This window comes from Urocitellus parryii, chromosome X (genome assembly GCF_045843805.1).
Source record: "Urocitellus parryii isolate mUroPar1 chromosome X, mUroPar1.hap1, whole genome shotgun sequence".
In the NCBI taxonomy this organism is placed as follows: Eukaryota; Metazoa; Chordata; class Mammalia; order Rodentia; family Sciuridae; genus Urocitellus; species Urocitellus parryii.
The window spans coordinates 62,915,574-62,933,465 of NC_135547.1; the positions used below are offsets into that span (position 1 = coordinate 62,915,574).

Sequence of the window (17,892 nt, forward strand, 5' to 3'; positions counted from 1 at the left end):
GTTTTGTTGTTGTTAATGATGGCGGTGTTTTAGTGACCATCCTCAATTATATATCACTATTATCTATAATTGAGAAAAAAATTTGTTTGCTGTGTTTCTTTTCACTTCTTTTTTTGTAAATGTTAGTTCTTGCTAAGTTATCTCTCAATTTCCACCTTACTTTAAAACTTTTTCACTCAAAAAGTGGTTCACTTTGAAGGTTAGGATGCAATATATAGTTCTTTTTCACAAAGTCTGTGTGACAAGAGATCATATAGAGTACACTATCTGGTACACAAGGTGAGCTGTCAGTTGTTTTTTTTCTCGGTCAGGCATTGGCTACTGCTGTATCCTTCCATTATTTTTGTGGACTTGCCACCCCATGCCAGATTCAGTTGACTCAAGCCTGAAATGGGTTGGTAAGAAGTAGGAGAAAGAAATCTCACTACCTTTCCTTTATTTCTGAGGCCAAAGCCCTGGTTCAGTAAGCAGAAGCTGAACCAGAGGAGAGAAGAGAGGGAGGCTAGCCAGCCTCTTTACCTCCTTCCTCAGAGGCCAAATAGATCCTGTAAATAGGCAAGTGTGTGCCCTTAGACCACAGATTACCACCCCTTGCACTATGTGTTAAGGCACATAATAAGGGGTTAGGTGGTAACTTATTTAAATTGCCCTTTGTTATATAAAAACAACAGCTACCATTATTCAGGAAAGTTGAAAATTTAGATGTACAAATTTAATAGTGACCCATATGCCCTAAAACTTTTCAGAAAATTGATGTAAGTCTGAATATAAATGAGATTATTTCCCCATGTAATTGATGAGTTAATCTCATCAACTTTCAGTCACAATTTATCTATCTTAAAAAGATTTATGAAATAAATATTTTTGTAAACTGTATTTTGTAGTTAAATAGGTTGTGTGATTTTAATAATATGCTGATCATCTGGGCCATTGAAAAGTTTTCCTTTTTTGAGAAGGGCATCTTATTCAGTAATTTTGTAAAATGTTTCAAAGAATTTTCCCTTCTACCCTGTATCTTTCAATATCAGACTAATTAAACAATTATTTTTTCAGAGGAAAATATTGTTTTAGCATGCACAATTTTAGGCATCCTGTGGTGCTGTAAGTGTTGTCTTAGCCATAATATTTACATCACAGCCACATACACTATTTACAGTTCTACAGTTTGTCTCCTTGTATTTTTAAGGCTTTCAGTAAATATTTACAATTTCGTTAGATGTATGCCATAAAATAAATACTCAAATAGTCTTGTCTGTGAACTTTTTTAGAGGTCCTATCTGGATATTTCACAGAACCTCTGGTTCCTTAGCTTCAAGTCAATCATTTTTTGGACATTAAGCTGGAAACATCCAGATAAATGTTAATAACTAGGAGATCTCTTTCATTTACCCATCAAAACAACCAAGAAGAGTTGAAGTTACTATAAATATGAGTTGAAAAATATTATCTGGAGATTAGTTGTTATCTTGTTTGGTGATATATAAGACATTGTATTTCTTTACAAAGTAGAAATTTCGGCTTAAGGAAGTAAGCATATTACTCCTCCATGACACATTCCCCCAGCCAAATTATGCCACACATAATTGAAGGTTGCAATACAGAATAAATTAGTAAATTAATTCCAATTTAGTTCCAAAAATTCTGATAAAGACTAACATAATAAGCATATTTATATATTCATTTATGTATTCTAAATTTAGATGTCCCTTTTATTATTTTGGGTTGTCAGATTTGGTACTTATGCTTTGATGTTAAATATCTTGGTGTGTTTCTTTAACTATTAGGACTACTTTGTATTGTGTCCTTTCTTATAACCTGTGTTCACCTATCTTTGAGAGCTCAGTAAGTAGAGAGGATACAGAACGTCTGGTAGTTCCAACATTATGCCTGAGATTGACAACATTATCCGTGGAAACCCCAACACCACTATACCAGGGAACTCCACCACTGCCTGAAGGAATTTCAGGATTACATGTGGGGACACCAGCATTGCCCCTGAGAACTTCAGAATTATCTGTGGGTACTCCAACATTAACCATGACATTCTTATTGGGAAGTCTAACATTGCCCTTGGGAAATCCAGTATTATCTTCAGGAATTCCAATTTTGTTCCACATTGTAGAAGAATACTCAAAGCTTGGATTGATAGGATGATGTTCTCCAGAACCTGAAAAAATGGCCTTTTGCCAAGCTTCTTCAATGCTGTCTCTTTCCTTTGCATTTTCTAAAACACAAAATCAAAAATTGTTTTTAAATATTGAAGATTTACTTCTCTTTTGAGAAGAAACTTTGAATTAGAATGAGAGATAAATATTTCCATACTTGATGCCAATACAATCACCTTAGAAATTTAAAATCACATGGCAATGTTACCATAGTACATGATATTTTATTTCGGAAAATATCTTGATAAACTGTTTTGGGGGTAAAACATAAACAGAGAAAAAAACTCAATGGGCTAGAGAGCTTGCACAATGAATTGGAAATTTGGATTAGTGGAAAGTAGAGAATGGGGGAGAGGGGCTGAGCAACATTATGGTAGGAGGGGAGCTTGCTAAAGGATATTAACCAATAAGAAATTACAGTGGTGGGTGGTTAAAGGACATTTAGGAACAAAGATGATTAGTATGAGCTTTTATTTCTTTTGAATATTGGAAATTAATGCCATCAAGGATTCAGTGGAAAAATGAAAACAGAGAACAGGAAGTCAGGAATATTTAGAACTCTTGAGGAATGCACTGAATGCGAGATTGAGGTTGAGCCAAATTTATGAACATTTTTGAGAATGGTGTGATCTGAGTTGACTTTAGGTTTTATTTTAATTTTAAACTCTGATTGTCCTAAATATGTGTAGAAAAAAAAACAAATTTCAGATTGGGCCAAATTATAATTTCAAGACAATGTTTGTGTCAGATTTCAGATTCTTCTCTGAAACTACTTTCAATGGTTTGGTAGAGCTATTACTAAGGAAAATTTCTAGTTGATAACATATTTTTCATTAAGTTATGGGAGCAGGTTTCTAACATGAATTAGAAAGCAAAATTCCTAAAACTATTTATTATCCTAAGTAGCATTTTTTATATTGTTTAAATAGCTGCAATGATAAAGACAAAGATATTACTCTAGTGTTATTAGCAAATTTCTAAGACTTTAAAATACATTAAAAGTTATTTCATTAATATTACATTTAAGCAGGGATAGGCTGTAATATTAACGGTTCATTTGTCAATTCATACTATCTAGTAAATAGAGTGCTCACATAGAAGAAATAAAAAGTTGTTGATTTATTTCCTAACCAGAAGGATCATGCCCATTATCCAATTCATTTTCTAATCTAAGCCCCTATTTAGTTACTGTGTAATGGATGTGTTAGGGGGTAAAATTATTTTCTATTCTATTGGTTAAAACTATGTCTGAGTGAGGACTAGTCATATTCTCAAGAATACTGACTAGGAGAAAGTGATTTTTAAAAGATAAAAGGCATTTCAAATTTCTGAAGTCATAACAAATCTATATTTTTCCATGATCATTAAATGGTGCATGATGAATTTTTCCAACTTAAAGTTAGATTCTAAGCACCAAATAAAAGGCTTAAAATTATAGGGTAGTCACCATTCTCTCAGAAAAAGCTAATGCTTTGGGAATAGCAAGAAATAATTTTCCAGGTAGTGAATTTGAAAGTAAATTTACTGATGAAATCTACTTATGTAATCTACAAACCTAGTTTTAGTAAGTTCAAAAAACTTACCTCCTGTAAGCAAATTATGATCACTTGGGAAGAAGAAGTGTTTCTCCTCTGGATTTAATGCTAACTCAGGTACATTTAGTTTTTGGCTCCTGGCATCACTGTATCGCGGCAAGCTGTGACTGCGCTGCCGCTGGAGCTTAGGCCGCTGGGGCAGCAATGGAAAAGGGTCTTGCAAAGGATGAAAGTAAGGATCCATGGGTGGAGTGGTTGCTTGATTCTCCTCCTCTGCTGCTAGCTGGAGGTCATCAATCTCTCTGTCTTCTTCTGTAGGAGTAGTTTGGAGAATGTGAAGCCCTTCACTGTTCAGTGGTGCTTCTAAGAGCTCTGCCCAGGAACGCCTGAAGATAGACCTCTCTCTAAGAGGATTCATGCTTCTTGCTACTTCCAGATCATCACTTCCTGGGGACTCTGCATTTTCTGGAGATTCCAGCCACAGATTTCTTGGGGTTCGTGGGCAACTGTATTCTGAGGATGGTGAACATTTACTTATTAAAGCCTCCAGGTGTATAAGCCCAGTGAATTTCAAAGTTGGAATTTCTGTATCATCTAGCTCCTCCTTTCCAGGCACACCAGCAACAAGTATTGCTGTGCCTTTCCCCCTTTCCTCTGGACTGGCAATTCCTGTAACGTCTAAGCGTTGAGATTCTGGGACCCCTGGAGATTTAACTGTAATTTTCTCTAGGCGAAGAAGCCCTGAAGTTTTTGGTCTTACAAGGGCAGTGCTCTCTACCTCTTTAGTTAGTGGGGGGGTGGTGACCATCACCACTTGACTGATAATCCCCAGGTCCCTCTGATGGATACCTTCTCCTTCGTGTTGACGGGAGGCCATAGTTGATTTATCTTGTTTTTGTCTTCTGGCCTTTTCCCGAATTTCCGCATCAAAAGGTCGAAAATAGATGAATTCATCAGAAACATTTTGAGTGCCTCTATATTGAAAGTTTGGATTCACAGAAACAATCTGAAAGAAAATTCAATTTCAAAGGCACCATTTATTGCATTACACTAATATTTAATATTCTTGTCTTGGTTTTGGTACATTTTATTTTAGATCAGTAGGTGTAGCATAGCACTAATATAGACAATATAGACATACTTGAATTCCTTCAAATTGAGAAATATAAGCATCCCCAAGAGTATCACTTTTTTTTCTTTAAGAGATAGATTATATTTGTCTAGTGTTTCCAAAACATATTTTCCATAACCTCACCAAAGTCTCCACACCCCCCACCCCGACCCCCTGAATACACATGACCAATAATTTGGAAAATAACATCTATTTTAATTCTCTCTTAAAAGTTTCATAATATATAGGAGACAATTATAGGTTATGATAATCTTTTTATTAGTCATATGAACCATGTATTTTATTTGATTGATTTTAATGATTTGACATCTGTGGCTTTTCTGACCTAGGAGGAACTGCCTCTTTGAGGATTATCCAGCTTCTAGAGATTATCAACAGCTTGCATGTGAGCACACCTTTCAAATAAAAACCAACCAATCTAGAGTACATACAAACACCTCACATTCCAGCCACCATCTATTTGCCCTGATAACTCCAGGGTCAGGCTCCAGAAAACCAAAGACAGTACCTATACCCCAGAACTCAATGAAATTATTCATACTGTCCTGCTTGCCTTGCCTGATATCACCAATTTTGGTGCTTTCCCATGTGCTCTTCTGTATCCCCTGGTGGCATAGCCTGCTGCCTTCTCTTGGGATGTGTTTGTATAAGAAACTGTATTTTTCAATGGCAGTTATTTCCTGATATTAAAATATTCACATACCATAACCAACTTTTAAAACTATGTACTTCGGATATACTTAAGTGATTTTTAGTATATTCACAGAGTTTTACAATCATCACTACCTTTTCTGAAATTCATTAATCCTCCTCCCCCACACCCCCACAAAAAAATCCCAGGACACCAGCAAAAAAAGACCCATGAACATTCTTTTCTTCATAAAACAATGAGAAAACTGGCAAATAAAGTCATAATTAATTCTTTCAGATCTACAGAAATTATCCCAAGTTCTGCAGCTATGGGGTTATTCATTCAACAAACAGCTGAATTTTAGAACTAATAGTGACTTTTTTTTGTCCTTTAATTGGCTCTATTGCCATGACTCTCCTTTCCAGTTATGCAATAGCTTTTGAAACCTGCAACCTAGTGAAAATCAGGGGCCTAGTAGCCATTGAAGGAGGTAGAAGAGGGTTGAAACTCCTTCAAAGATTCATTCCCAGAGAATTATCATTTATTAACATGCCTAGCAATCACTTATCTACTTTTTGTCTCAATAGATTTGAATATTCTGGACACTGCATATAAATAGAATTATACAATATATAGCCTTTTGTATGATGTAGCATAATATTTCCAAGGTCCATTTATATTATGGCATCTATTGGTACTTCATTCATTTTCATGGTCAAAAAGTATCCTAATATATGGATATGCTTCATTCTGTTTATTCATTAATTAGCTGATGGAAATTTGGGTTATTTCCACATTTTTACTCTTAGAAGAAGAATGCTGCTTTGAATATTCATGTCTAAGTCTGTGCATGTTTTCTTTTCTCTTAGGCATATACCCTAAGAGTGAAATTACTAGATCTGATTGTAAATATATTTAACCATTAGAGAAACTGCCAGAGCATTTCTCAAAGTGGCTGCACCATTTTACATTCCTAAGAAATGTTAAGATTGTATTTTACTATTTTTTCCAAATATAGTTTAATACAAACAATTACATAGACCACTTATATTGTCTTAGCATCATTTTATGGAAGCATTCTTGGGGTTAGTCTGTTGTAATCAAATAGACAAATACCTCCCATGGTCACCCCCAAAATAATAAAAATAGGGAACTACTAAATAGACATTTGTTTTCTTCTAAAATATTTAATGGTGAAATGCAAAAGAGTTGAAAGAGAGTTTTATGGGAACCTATACTCATCTTCCACTTGGAAACACAACATGAAATGAGTAATTATTAGCCTTAAGTTTTCAATGTGATGCTGTTGCTTTATTCACTTTTTCTTTGGTTTGGATAAAAGGATAATATGATGAGATTCATGGGAAAAATTGAAAAATAGTAGCTTTTAGAAACAAATGTAAGCAGTACATAGTGGATGTTTGTAATTTTACTATAGCTTTTTCTAAGCTTTGTATTTATGCCCATTCAAAATGAGAAGTGGGAAAAAACCCTACCCAAATCTGTAAATAAATTCCTGAGATTTTATGAATTAATCTTAAAATATTATTTGAATAAGAATCTTATTTCTTAAAGTAACATTTCTTCAGTGCGATTTATGTTGATGCCATCCTTTTTAATGTTCAAAGAAAGAAAAATTTACACATGTTAATACCAACTTAGCATACAAGGTTCAATCACACCAGCTAGTAAATAAAGTAAATGGGAGGAACATTATTGTCCTCCCTCTCTTGCTATTTTCTGATTGTACTATTTTATTTTATGGAAGTAGTATTCATATTTCACACTAAGAATTTTTATACAGAAATTGCCTTGTACCATGAATGCACGTTTTATTGCTGAATGCATTTTGGTGTGTGGGAGGGTACCAGGCATTGAACCCAGGGGCACTTAACCACTGAACCACGTTCCCAGCTTGTTGTTGTTTATTTTTTATTTTTTTATTTTGACACAGGGCCTTGATAAGCTGCTTAGGACCTTGCTAAATTGCTGAGGCTGGGTTTGAACTTGTGATCCTCCTGCCTCAGCTTCCCAAGCTGCTGGAATTTCAGGCATGTGCCACTGTAACTGGCTGAATAAACTTTAAATAACAAAAAATCTGAGATTTTTGCATGTGGTTGTTGCTGAGCAATTTTAAAATTATAGTACTTACAGTAGTTGCTTCATGGCAGTTGTCACACCAAATCACAGGGAAATCTCTCTTCAAGGCCAAAACACATTTTGCATAAATCATAGCACCTATACGTCTGTATTCTGTAAGAAATATATATGATAGAGTTTGAACAGAGTGATGACAGAAAGAGGAATGTTTTTCTTCTTTTCTTCCCTGTGAGCACATAACAGTCTACCCAAAGATGATATTGGGTACAGTGGCTGATATTTTGAACTAGTTTGGAAATTTTGGTTACATAGATAGTGCTAATGATGTATCTAGGATTTGGCTAAATAAGCATATACAGACACTCCTTTCTGAGGTATACAATAAACTACGAACTTTAAGATAACTGAAATTGAGCTCAACTATGGAAATAGTGGTTAATATAGTATGCAGAATCTGTGCTTTCCCTCTCTTCATTACTCTATGTATGTGGACCTCTATGCATTGCTGGAATATTTCACTGAATAATTGGTTATCTGGAATAGCTCCTTTTAATTTATTTAGTATATGTTCTTTTTAGATCAATAGCTACTTTTAAATAATTTTTCTTGTTAACTTAGTCATACTCTAACTCTGTCTTAACTCTACAATAAAGTTGTAGTATGTTTTTTGATCACTAAATATTGGTATTTGGTAATTAATTTATGCTTTCTTTTAGATGGATATACAAATTAATAAAAATGTATGTGTAATGCTTCTGGATAAGCCTTTTCCCCTTTGAAAACAAAAGGTTAGGGTAAGCCTTTACTATCCACATTAGCTTACATGAAAGATTTTTAAAGATTATTGACAATAATGAATACTTGAGATGGAGAATGTTTTGAATAATAACTACATGTCCTTGATCTCAAAATCACTATATACTTGATTATTCTGTCAGTGAAAGTGAACAAGTGATATTTATTGCTTTATAAGGGTAAAGAGTAATCCTAAGAATACATAAATTTGGTTAATCTAATCATGATTTTTATCCTTCAAAATTTCTTCGTCTAGAAATTAGAAAATATTTATATGCAGAATTGCATAGGGGCACAGGGATATATGTTCCACTACATTTATGATTGTGAAATCTCTTTGTGAATAGGCTAGAAATTGTTTGCACTATGTAGTGAGAGATTCAAGAATTAAAGTAAGTGATAAGCATACAAAAAAGGAACAATGTCCATGAAAAATATCTCACTGATGAGTTTATATTTAAATCATGTTTCTGCATTTTCTAAACTGTGCAAATATTTGGTAGTTTGAAGTCCTTACCTGCATTAGCAGCTGCATCTCCAAAGGAGGAACCATATGCTAACTGTAACATCTGGCCAATCCAACTGAAAAAAATCCAAAGAAGAAAAAAGGAAATAGTTAATAATAACAGTCAATCAATATTGAGTGACTTGATATGCAAGATACTTTCTCATTTAATGTATAAATCATAAGAGGTAGGGAATATTATTATTCCCATTTAACAGGTAAGAAAACTGAGAGTCAGAGAGGTTAAATAATATTTATGAGTTCATACTGCTAGTAAGTGCCAATGCTCGTAATCTGGGCAGTGTAACTCCAGAGCCCACAATCTACAAGACATAATTTCTAAATATCATTAGAGGTACATTAAAATTCAAAGTGATAAAGCATTAGCATCAAATGCCAAAAAGTTCCATAGACAATACTTTACTTTAGGGTGAAATTTTAAATAAATAATAGAGTAATAACGAGAATGAAAAGAAAACGAAGATCATCATTTGAGGCCTGTAACAATTGTACAAGAACCTTCTCTAAACATGATATCAAAGAAAGCTACATCCTGGGTGGTTGCACACTTTCTAAGCTCTCCATATCACCAAATTTAGAAAGCTAAATACTAATAGTCACATTCAGAGGTAAACCAATCTGTAGTTCAGCTAATTTCTCAACCCAGACCCTAAAGGTAGGAGGTCCTAGAATAATATATACTAAGTTCTGAAAGAAAATGGATGCCAACAAAGAATAATATACCCAGAAAAATTAAGCTTCAGATTTGATGATGAAATAAAAACTTTTCATGATAAATAAAAGTTAAAAGAATTCATAATTTAAAACCCTGCATTATAAAATATAAAATATTTCATGAAGGAGAAGTAAAAAATAAAATTGAGGGGTAGGGTTGTAACTCAGTGGTAGAGCACTTGCCAAGTATGTGTGAGTCCCTGGGTTCGATCCTCAGTACCACATGTAAATAAATAAATAAAATAAAGGTATTGTGTCCATCTACAACAAAAGTGTTTTAAAAATAAAAACAAAATTGAAAACCAGGAAAGGGAGGAACTACACTAGAAGAATATTCAATCAAAGGAGAAACTAATACAAATTATAAACCAAAAATAAATCAAAATGACAAGGAATAAAAATCATTTCTCAATAACAGCATTGAATGTAAATGACCTAATATCATCCATCAAAAGGCATAGGCTGACATATTTGATTAAAAACAAGACCCAACAAGTCTCTTCAAGAGACTCATCTCATAGGCAAAGACATCTACACATTGAAGGTAAAAGGATGGGAAAAACATACAGTTCACATGGATCTCATACACAAGCAGGGGTTTCTATTCTGATATCAGATAAAATGGACTTTGAGCCAAAGTTAATCAGAAGGGAAAAGGAAGGACATTTCACAGTGCTTAAAAATTACACAACAAGAAATAATAATCATAAATACTTATGCCCGAACGATGGAGCATCTATGTATATCAAACCAACCCTTCGCAATATCAAGAATCAACTAGACCACAACACAAAATAATACTGGGTGACTCTCACATCACTAGATCTTCCAGACAAACAAACAAACAAAAACTAAACAAAGAAGCAATAGAACTAAAAAATACATTCAATAATTTAAACTTAATAGACATATACAGAATATTTCATCCATCAATGACTGAATACACTTTCGTCTCAGCAGTAATGGATCATTTTCTAAAATAGACCATATCTTAGGCCACAATGCAACTGTCAGCAAATACAAAAACAATAGAGATAATACCTTGCATTCTATCACATCATAATGAAATTAAATTAGAAATCAATGATAAAATAAAAAATAGAAGCTACTCCAAAATCTGGAGACCAAATAATACACTATTGAATAATCAGTGGATAGCAGAATAAATTAAGAATGAAATAAAATAAATAATTAGAAGTAAATGAGAATAGCAAAAGAAAATCCCTGAGACACCATGAAGTCAGTTCAAAGAGGAGAGTTCATAGCATTAAGTATATTCATTTAAAGAAGAGAAAAATACCACATAAATAATCTAATATTATATCCCAAGGCCCTAGAACAAGAAGAACAAATCAACAAAAAAGCAGTAGAAGACAGGAAATAATTAAAGTTAGAGTTAAAATCAATGAAACTGAAAACAAAAAGTTTAAAAATCAACAAAAGTAAAAGTTGGGGCTTTGAAAAAATAAATAAATTTGATGAATTTTATTTTGATCCTTGTCATTTTGATTTTCTCCACATGTCCTGTTTAGACATCCCTTAGCCAAGCTAACCAACACAAAGAGGGGGAAAAACCTTCAATTGTTAAAATTAATTATGAAAAAGGAGATATCAACATGGACACTACTGAAATACAGAGGATAATCAGCAACCATCCTTTATGGCCCAACTTTCAAGGTGAAGTAGAACAATCAGGTGATGGAGTCTATAGGCAAGATCCAGTTATAATTTCCTATTCCCAAAGAGCATAAGTAATGGCACTAAATATCATGTTAAGTGCTTAGTAAACTGAAAGTACTAATTTTACATTGGATTCTTTGTTGTAGAGATAATTAAGCAGTTTTTACAAGGCAAAACCTATGTCTTTTGATGTCTAGGATTGAAACTTTCCTCCAAATCAGTTCCATTATTCTGTTTCTAAAAATGCTGACAACAGAATAAGACCATTCCTTTCTCCCCTATTCCAAATAAAATTTTTAACATTTCATTATTTATTTTACTGAAATTTAGAAACTGGTGGGTGGAGACTAACAGATCAAGATCATAGGGACCAGTTTGAATAAAACAGAACATTGCATATTCTAATCAGAAATAGTGTTATCATCTGGTATTGTCATTTTGATCTTCTCCACATGTTCTGCTTAGACTTCACTGTCTAGCCACAAATATTTACTATAGTGTGGGTTTATTTTGTTGTGTTAAAAATACAGTATTTGTGGGGCTGGGGTTGTGGTTCAGTGTTAGAGTGCTCGCCTAGCACATGTGAGGCCCTGGGGTCGATCCTCAGCACCACATAAAAATAAATTTTAAAAAAGGTATAAAAAATATAGTATTTGAAGCAAAATAACAGACAATATAATTAGTAACTATGATGGAACTGTAACAGGAAAATCATACTATGAGATAATTTATTCTAAAAATTCTGGTTATTTTTATTGATGACCTATATTGATTATTTAAAGATTCATATTGCATATTTTTATTTTTTTAGTTGTAGTTGTACATAGTACCTTTATTTTTATGTGGTGCTGAGGATTGAACCCAGTGCCTCATGCATGCTAGATGAGCATTCTACCCCTGAGCTACAACCCCACCACCCCCATATTGTATCTTTACAACACAAATTTCTGTTAGCTTCTTGTTAACAGGGTATAATAATGAAGTTCTCTATTATAGAATTCCTTAAGTGCCCATGTTTTAACTTCCTTGAAATATTAAACAAATTCTTGGCATAGTTAATAAATTAATGACCTTTAGTGACATGAGCAGATATTTTATTCATTTAAAGTAGTCACATATTATAATGTAAATATGTTGGTAAAAATATCTTATTGGCATGAACAAACTAAAGAACAAAGATTATAAAACATTTGTTTGCAAATCATGCAATAAAAGGAAGCTTTTATTAAGAACTATATAAAACAGAATTCTTTTTCCTTCTCTTAATTTCAAGTGTTCAGTAGCTAAATGTGCCTAGTGGCTACTGCATTGGATAGTGTAGATAAAGAATATTTCTATCATTACAGAATGTTCTATTAGACAACATTTCATTAATTTTATGTTTTAGGTGTTCTTAGGTTTGGCATAGAATTAAAACTTTTGCATATATTTAATGGATGTTGTAATGCATAATTTAAAAATCTCAAGTAATTGATGTTTGCATATCTTTACAAAACTATAATCCCCTCATTGCTCCTTGAAAAGAATACATTATTTATAAGATACTAAATTTAAATGTACATTTTCAAAATTTTTTTAAAAAAAATTCTATATTTAGAAGCCAAAATTTTTCTCAAATGAGAAATTAATGTACTTTTCAAGGGATTGTATTTAAGTAGAAATTAGTTCTTCCTTCTTTGCTTCAGCTGGGAGAAAATTTGATATTTATTGAAAATGTAAGCTCAATAACATTGTCATCATCCATATAAACTGTTAAACCTTCATGAAAGCAGTAAGAAACTAAGCATGTATTTTCCCTGCTGAGCAATTGTTGTCCTCTTTTTCTTGAGATGTTATGAACTTACTTTTAGAAAATTAAAGCTTTGAAAATTACTATTCTTCAAACTACTGGAGTGCAATTTTCCATATTCCCATATATATTATGACAATGTTTATCTTGGACCAGTCAGATTTTTAAAATATAAAGAATGCATATCTTCTTACAGATGTACTTATTGACTTTTATTTAATAACTGATTTTCCTTGTTATAATACTAAAAACTGAAAAGAAATATGAAATTGAGCTAGCCTAGTTCAAAGAGGAGTATTAAAAGTTTAATATTGTGTTGAATATATTCTTTTTCTTGTTTTAACTGCTTTTTTGAGGTATATATGTACATCAGACAACCTCAGAATATAGAGAGCCCTCCAGGACAGAGAGTAGATTTGTTTTCTGACCAGGTTAATAAGAGGATCTCTCTGGCCAAAGGTGGTGCAGGTTTACTAGCTGTTCCTTCAAAGACTGGGGCTGCTCAGCTGTGACAGAAACCCAGTGTGTGTGCAGCAGAAACCTGGTCTGCTACACCTCCTCATTGGAATTTTCAGGGCAAGAGGAACCTACTTTAGTGAAGCTCATGCTTCCTGCTGTGCCAGGATTAATAAAGGCCTTTGTCTCCACCCCAGGAGTCTCTGTCTGTCATTCTTCAGCCTCCACCAAAATGGTGACAGACTAACTTGTATGCTTGCAAACTGTGTAAAATCTCAAAATGAACCTGGTTCTTGTGAAAACAAGACAAATTAGACTTCAATAGATATGCTCAGAGTGGGTAAAATGGTCGGAATAGAAGAGGTGGGTGGTGTAGAAAACTGTGATCAAAACATTTTGATCACAATTAATACATTTCATTTTCAGTCAGTTAAGTCTGGACCTCAAAATAAAGGGTATGTGTTAATATTAATCTTGATCAAAACCAAAACACCTGAAGGCATAAGTTCTTCAGAAGGAAAGGATGCCTAAATAGTTTTGGAATTTTCACTCAGAATTTCCTAGTTGTCAGTTCTAGAAGAATCCACAGTTTCCCCACTGGTAGGCTGGGGTGGAATTGCTGTTCTCATCCCTAAACCTCTTAATCTTTGTTTTCCAATCCCAAATCTTTAAAGAAATCTTCAGTCAAAACTAAATTAAGACTGGTTTTATATTCTTTTTTGCACCTCCACCCTCCTACTCCCCAGGCCACTTCCACCAACCTAGCACTTCCCCCTCTCCTCTTCTTTCCCCCACCCCTCTCCCACATTCCTCCCCTTCCTGATCCTCCCCTCTCTACCGCTGAACTCCCTTTCCCTTGGGCCCAGATGTGAAAACTGTACAAGGAGTGCCCAGAAGGAAGGGGAACACCCCATTTCATAGAAAGCAATCAAAAGACCACCAATTGATTGAATTGTTAATTTTGGATTTATTATTATGGCGATGGCAAAGGCATTGGCATTATATTTGTAATTCACATGGCATATATTTCGGTCCACTCCTGAGCGACTCTGTCATACTTTCTCCTGTCCTTTAGATAGATTTTAGCAATTTCAGGAACCAAAGGATCATCCGGGTTAGGGTCACACAACATAGAGCATATAGATAACAACACTTTAGAGATTGTCAGTGCTGGTGACCACTCAGATCTAAGGATGTCTAGACAAATGTTTCCGCTTCTGTTGATATTAGGGTGGTAAATTCGGGTGATGAACATGATCTTGGGTGGTTTGAAGGGATAATCAGATGGAAACTGTATGGACAGGAAAAAGACCCCTCCCTGGTAGGGACTGTCGCTGGGCCCCATGATGGCAGCTTGCCAACGAAACATATCCTCCCCCACCGGCCCTGCAGAGCACTGGGCCGGGGGGTCTCGAGCCAGGTCTAGGAGTTCCTTATGAATGCGCTTCAGAGCCATTGCGGGGCTGTCACTGCTTGGCACTGGTGCTGGCGCCTGTTGGAGGGAGTCCGAGATCACGACTGTGGATTGCGAAGAGCAGCGGGCGGATGGCAGGACTGTGGGTGCTCGGGCTGGTCCAGGGGTCTGAGCGGCGCTGATCAGGAGCAGAGAGTGGGGCTGAGCCAGGAGAAGGAATGGGGTGCTCCCCCGCACCTGAGGCTCTGCAGAACACCTGTGTGTGGTTCAGGGCCGCTGTCGATGTGCCTTCTGGAGCTGAAAATTCCCGCTGCACGGAGGCCGTGATGCCTTAAGACACCGCTGCCCTGAGTGGCCCATGCTCCTGTCCAGGGCAGCCTGCCGCTTGCCTCTGGCCCCTGACGCCCACATCCGGGCCCTGGCAACAGGAGGGGATCCGCTCTGTGAGGTCACAGAGGCCGCCCTGCTGGAGCTGCACAGTGTCGCCCAGGGCGCATCCCTAGGGGCAGGGGCGGGGGTGGGGGCGGAGCGGGGAGGGAGCGGGGTCTGGGGTGCTTGAGGGGAAGGTGGGGAGTGTTGCGGGGCTCACCCTGGCTCTTCTCTGTCTCTCTCTGTCTCTCTCTCTGTCTCTCTCTCTCTCTCTCTCTCTCTCTCTCTCTCTCTCTCTCTGTCCCCCCCCCTCCGCGGCTGGGTGGGCCACAGTGTGCCGCCCTCTGCTCAGTTACCAGAATGGGTACAATCAGTTTAATGCAGGCGCCCTTCCCATCCCTTGCCCCCCCCCCCCCCCCCCGCCTCAGTATGGTTGCTACTGCTTTGGCTTGATCCTGATCTCTATTCTCTCTGCCTATCTTTAAGAGTAAGCTACACACGCTATGGAACACACTTCCATGTGTACTTCTTAACTGAGACAGTCCCTTGTACACACAACCTTAGCAGTTATAAGTTTGAGATAATATATTTTACAATAACTTTTGATAATGTTTTAGTAAATTTATTTTTTGGAAGGTTTAAAACCTTCAAAATTTCAATTTGGAATTGAAGTCAATTGAATATTTGAAGAACTATTGACAGGACAGGGTATGAGGGAGGAAGAAAGGAAGGAAAATAAACCAGTCCATCTGGCATATATATGAAATTTAGTTATTGTTTTTTTTTATAAATGCAATAACTTGGAAGGGATGACAGTTCTAATAGCAAACATGACTGCACAACAGAATCTCTTTGATTCCTGAGGATTTCCTATACAAATATTGATTATATGTATAGAAATGTAAAGCCAGATAAGTACTACCAGAATAGATTAGTCTGTTTGCCATGTCCATTCCTTTTCATAATTAAGCAAAAATTTAATAAGGAGTTTTTACATTTCGGTAAGAAATTTTGTCATACATGTCAGATTACAGTTGCACTTATGCTGAATATTCAGTTATGAAAATTCCCTGCTGCAAAACTAGTTATCTAATATACATATTCAACCAACTTAGGAAGGCAAGATAAGAATTAATTGACAATACAAGGGGGAGAATGTAGATGTTTGACTAGGTTTTCTAATAATGTTATGATATGTCTAACTCATTGAAAGGGATATTGAGGTTTCTGGTGTTGTATGGTACCAAAGAACATATTTTTTTTCTTTTTTTTTAATCCTCATGTAACATTTTATTTAAAAGCCCTAAAATTAACCAACATAATCAGCAATAAATTTTTTAGCAGAGGCACTTTTAAATCAGTGTTCCATTTCTGTTATTTATTTTTTTAAATTGGTGCACTGTAGTTATACATAATAATGGAATTCATTGAGAGATGTTCATACATGTACATGAGATAGTTTGGTTAGTTACATTCTGCTGTTCCATCCCTTTCCCATTCCTCCTTGTTCTTACCCCTGGTTCACCTTTCTCAACTCCACAAAAAGAGCATGTTTGTTGTTATTGTTGTTGTTTGGTTTTTGTATTCTGAAGGAATAAACTATTCATGTCACTGTGCTGAATATCAAATTTTAAAATCTACATTTAAAATAACATTATGTAAAAACATCAAAATGAATATCAAAATGGATTCCTTTTGTAGAAAGCATATATAATATTGCAAACTTTTGAGATAAGATTTCAAAGATGTTTCTCCATAGAAATGAGATTTGAAAAATTATTTTGCAATACAGGATGCCATTAGTGCCTAACAATTTATTTTTTTTTCTTACAGGATGCCATTAGTGCCTAAAAATTTATTTTTTTCTTTCATTTTTTAGTTGTAGATGGAACAAATACCTTTACTTTATTAACTTATTTTTATGTGGTGCTGAGGACCAAACCTAGTGCCTCACACATGCTAGGCAAGCACTCTAACACTGAGCTATAACCATAGCCCCAATGTCTAACTTTTTTATTGGATTGGGCATCAGGATCATGTAATCTTGTGTAAGATCTCTATAGAAAAAAATGTGTGACCATGATCCTCATATACTTTCCACAGAATATACCGTTTTACATTCAGTTTCATCCCCAATGTTGCTGTTTTCATTTAGTATGTAATCATTTATCACCAGAGTATAATTTTATACACACACACATAATTATTGTATTTGAGACCGAGTCTGCCTATAATGCCTGTTGCCCAGTCCCAGGCTGGCCTGAAACTCTTAATTTTTCTAAGTTGGTCTCCTGAGTAGCTGGGACAGCAAGCATGTGCCATCATGCCTGACCACAATAATATATTTAATGAGTGTTTATACTGCCCATCTTTCAACTCTCAAATGCATCTGCCATTTAGAACAATCTTCCTAAAACACAAATCAATTTCTATCATAATGTTTTTCAAAAGCTCTCCATCACCTTCAGGATGAGTTCTAAATTTCAACGCTTCCCTATTAATTCCTCTTCAGGGACAATTAAACTTTCTTCTGTTACACAGAAATTTTTCCCTCTAATACAGCATATATTATACTACTTTGTTTTG

At 35.2% G+C, this 17,892-nt stretch overlaps 2 protein-coding genes across 3 annotated transcripts in view; both read right to left on the reverse strand.

Moving 5' to 3' along the window:
• Window positions 1-1,808: 1,808 nt before the first annotated feature.
• Window positions 1,809-17,892, reverse strand: part of LOC113199935 (uncharacterized) — a 433,183-nt gene continuing 417,099 nt past the window's right edge. The window contains exons 12-16 of the mRNA XM_077793630.1: window positions 8,876-8,940; window positions 7,616-7,716; window positions 4,550-4,706; window positions 3,749-4,213; window positions 1,809-2,224 (exon numbers count right to left, since the gene is read on the reverse strand). Of these exons, the coding sequence (XP_077649756.1) occupies window positions 1,809-2,224; window positions 3,749-4,213; window positions 4,550-4,706; window positions 7,616-7,716; window positions 8,876-8,940 (1,204 nt within the window). The remainder of the gene's footprint in view (window positions 2,225-3,748; window positions 4,214-4,549; window positions 4,707-7,615; window positions 7,717-8,875; window positions 8,941-17,892) is intronic.
• LOC113199940 (ubiquitin-conjugating enzyme E2 D2-like) lies at window positions 14,536-14,979 on the reverse strand. Of its 2 annotated transcripts, XM_077793957.1 has the most exons (2): window positions 14,836-14,979; window positions 14,536-14,781 (listed from the first exon to the last, which is right to left on the reverse strand). In XM_077793957.1, exons 1-2 carry the CDS (start codon window positions 14,977-14,979, stop codon window positions 14,536-14,538), a joined length of 390 nt encoding a protein of 129 aa, XP_077650083.1. The 2 variants fall into 2 exon arrangements, with proteins under 2 accessions (XP_077650083.1, XP_077650082.1); XM_077793956.1 differs by having other exon boundaries at window positions 14,536-14,979.

Excerpts from the sequence above, each read along its gene's own strand:
- LOC113199940 (XM_077793956.1), bottom strand. The coding sequence starts at position 14,979 with ATGGCTCTGAAGCGCATTCATAAGGAACTCCTAGACCTGGCTCGAGAC.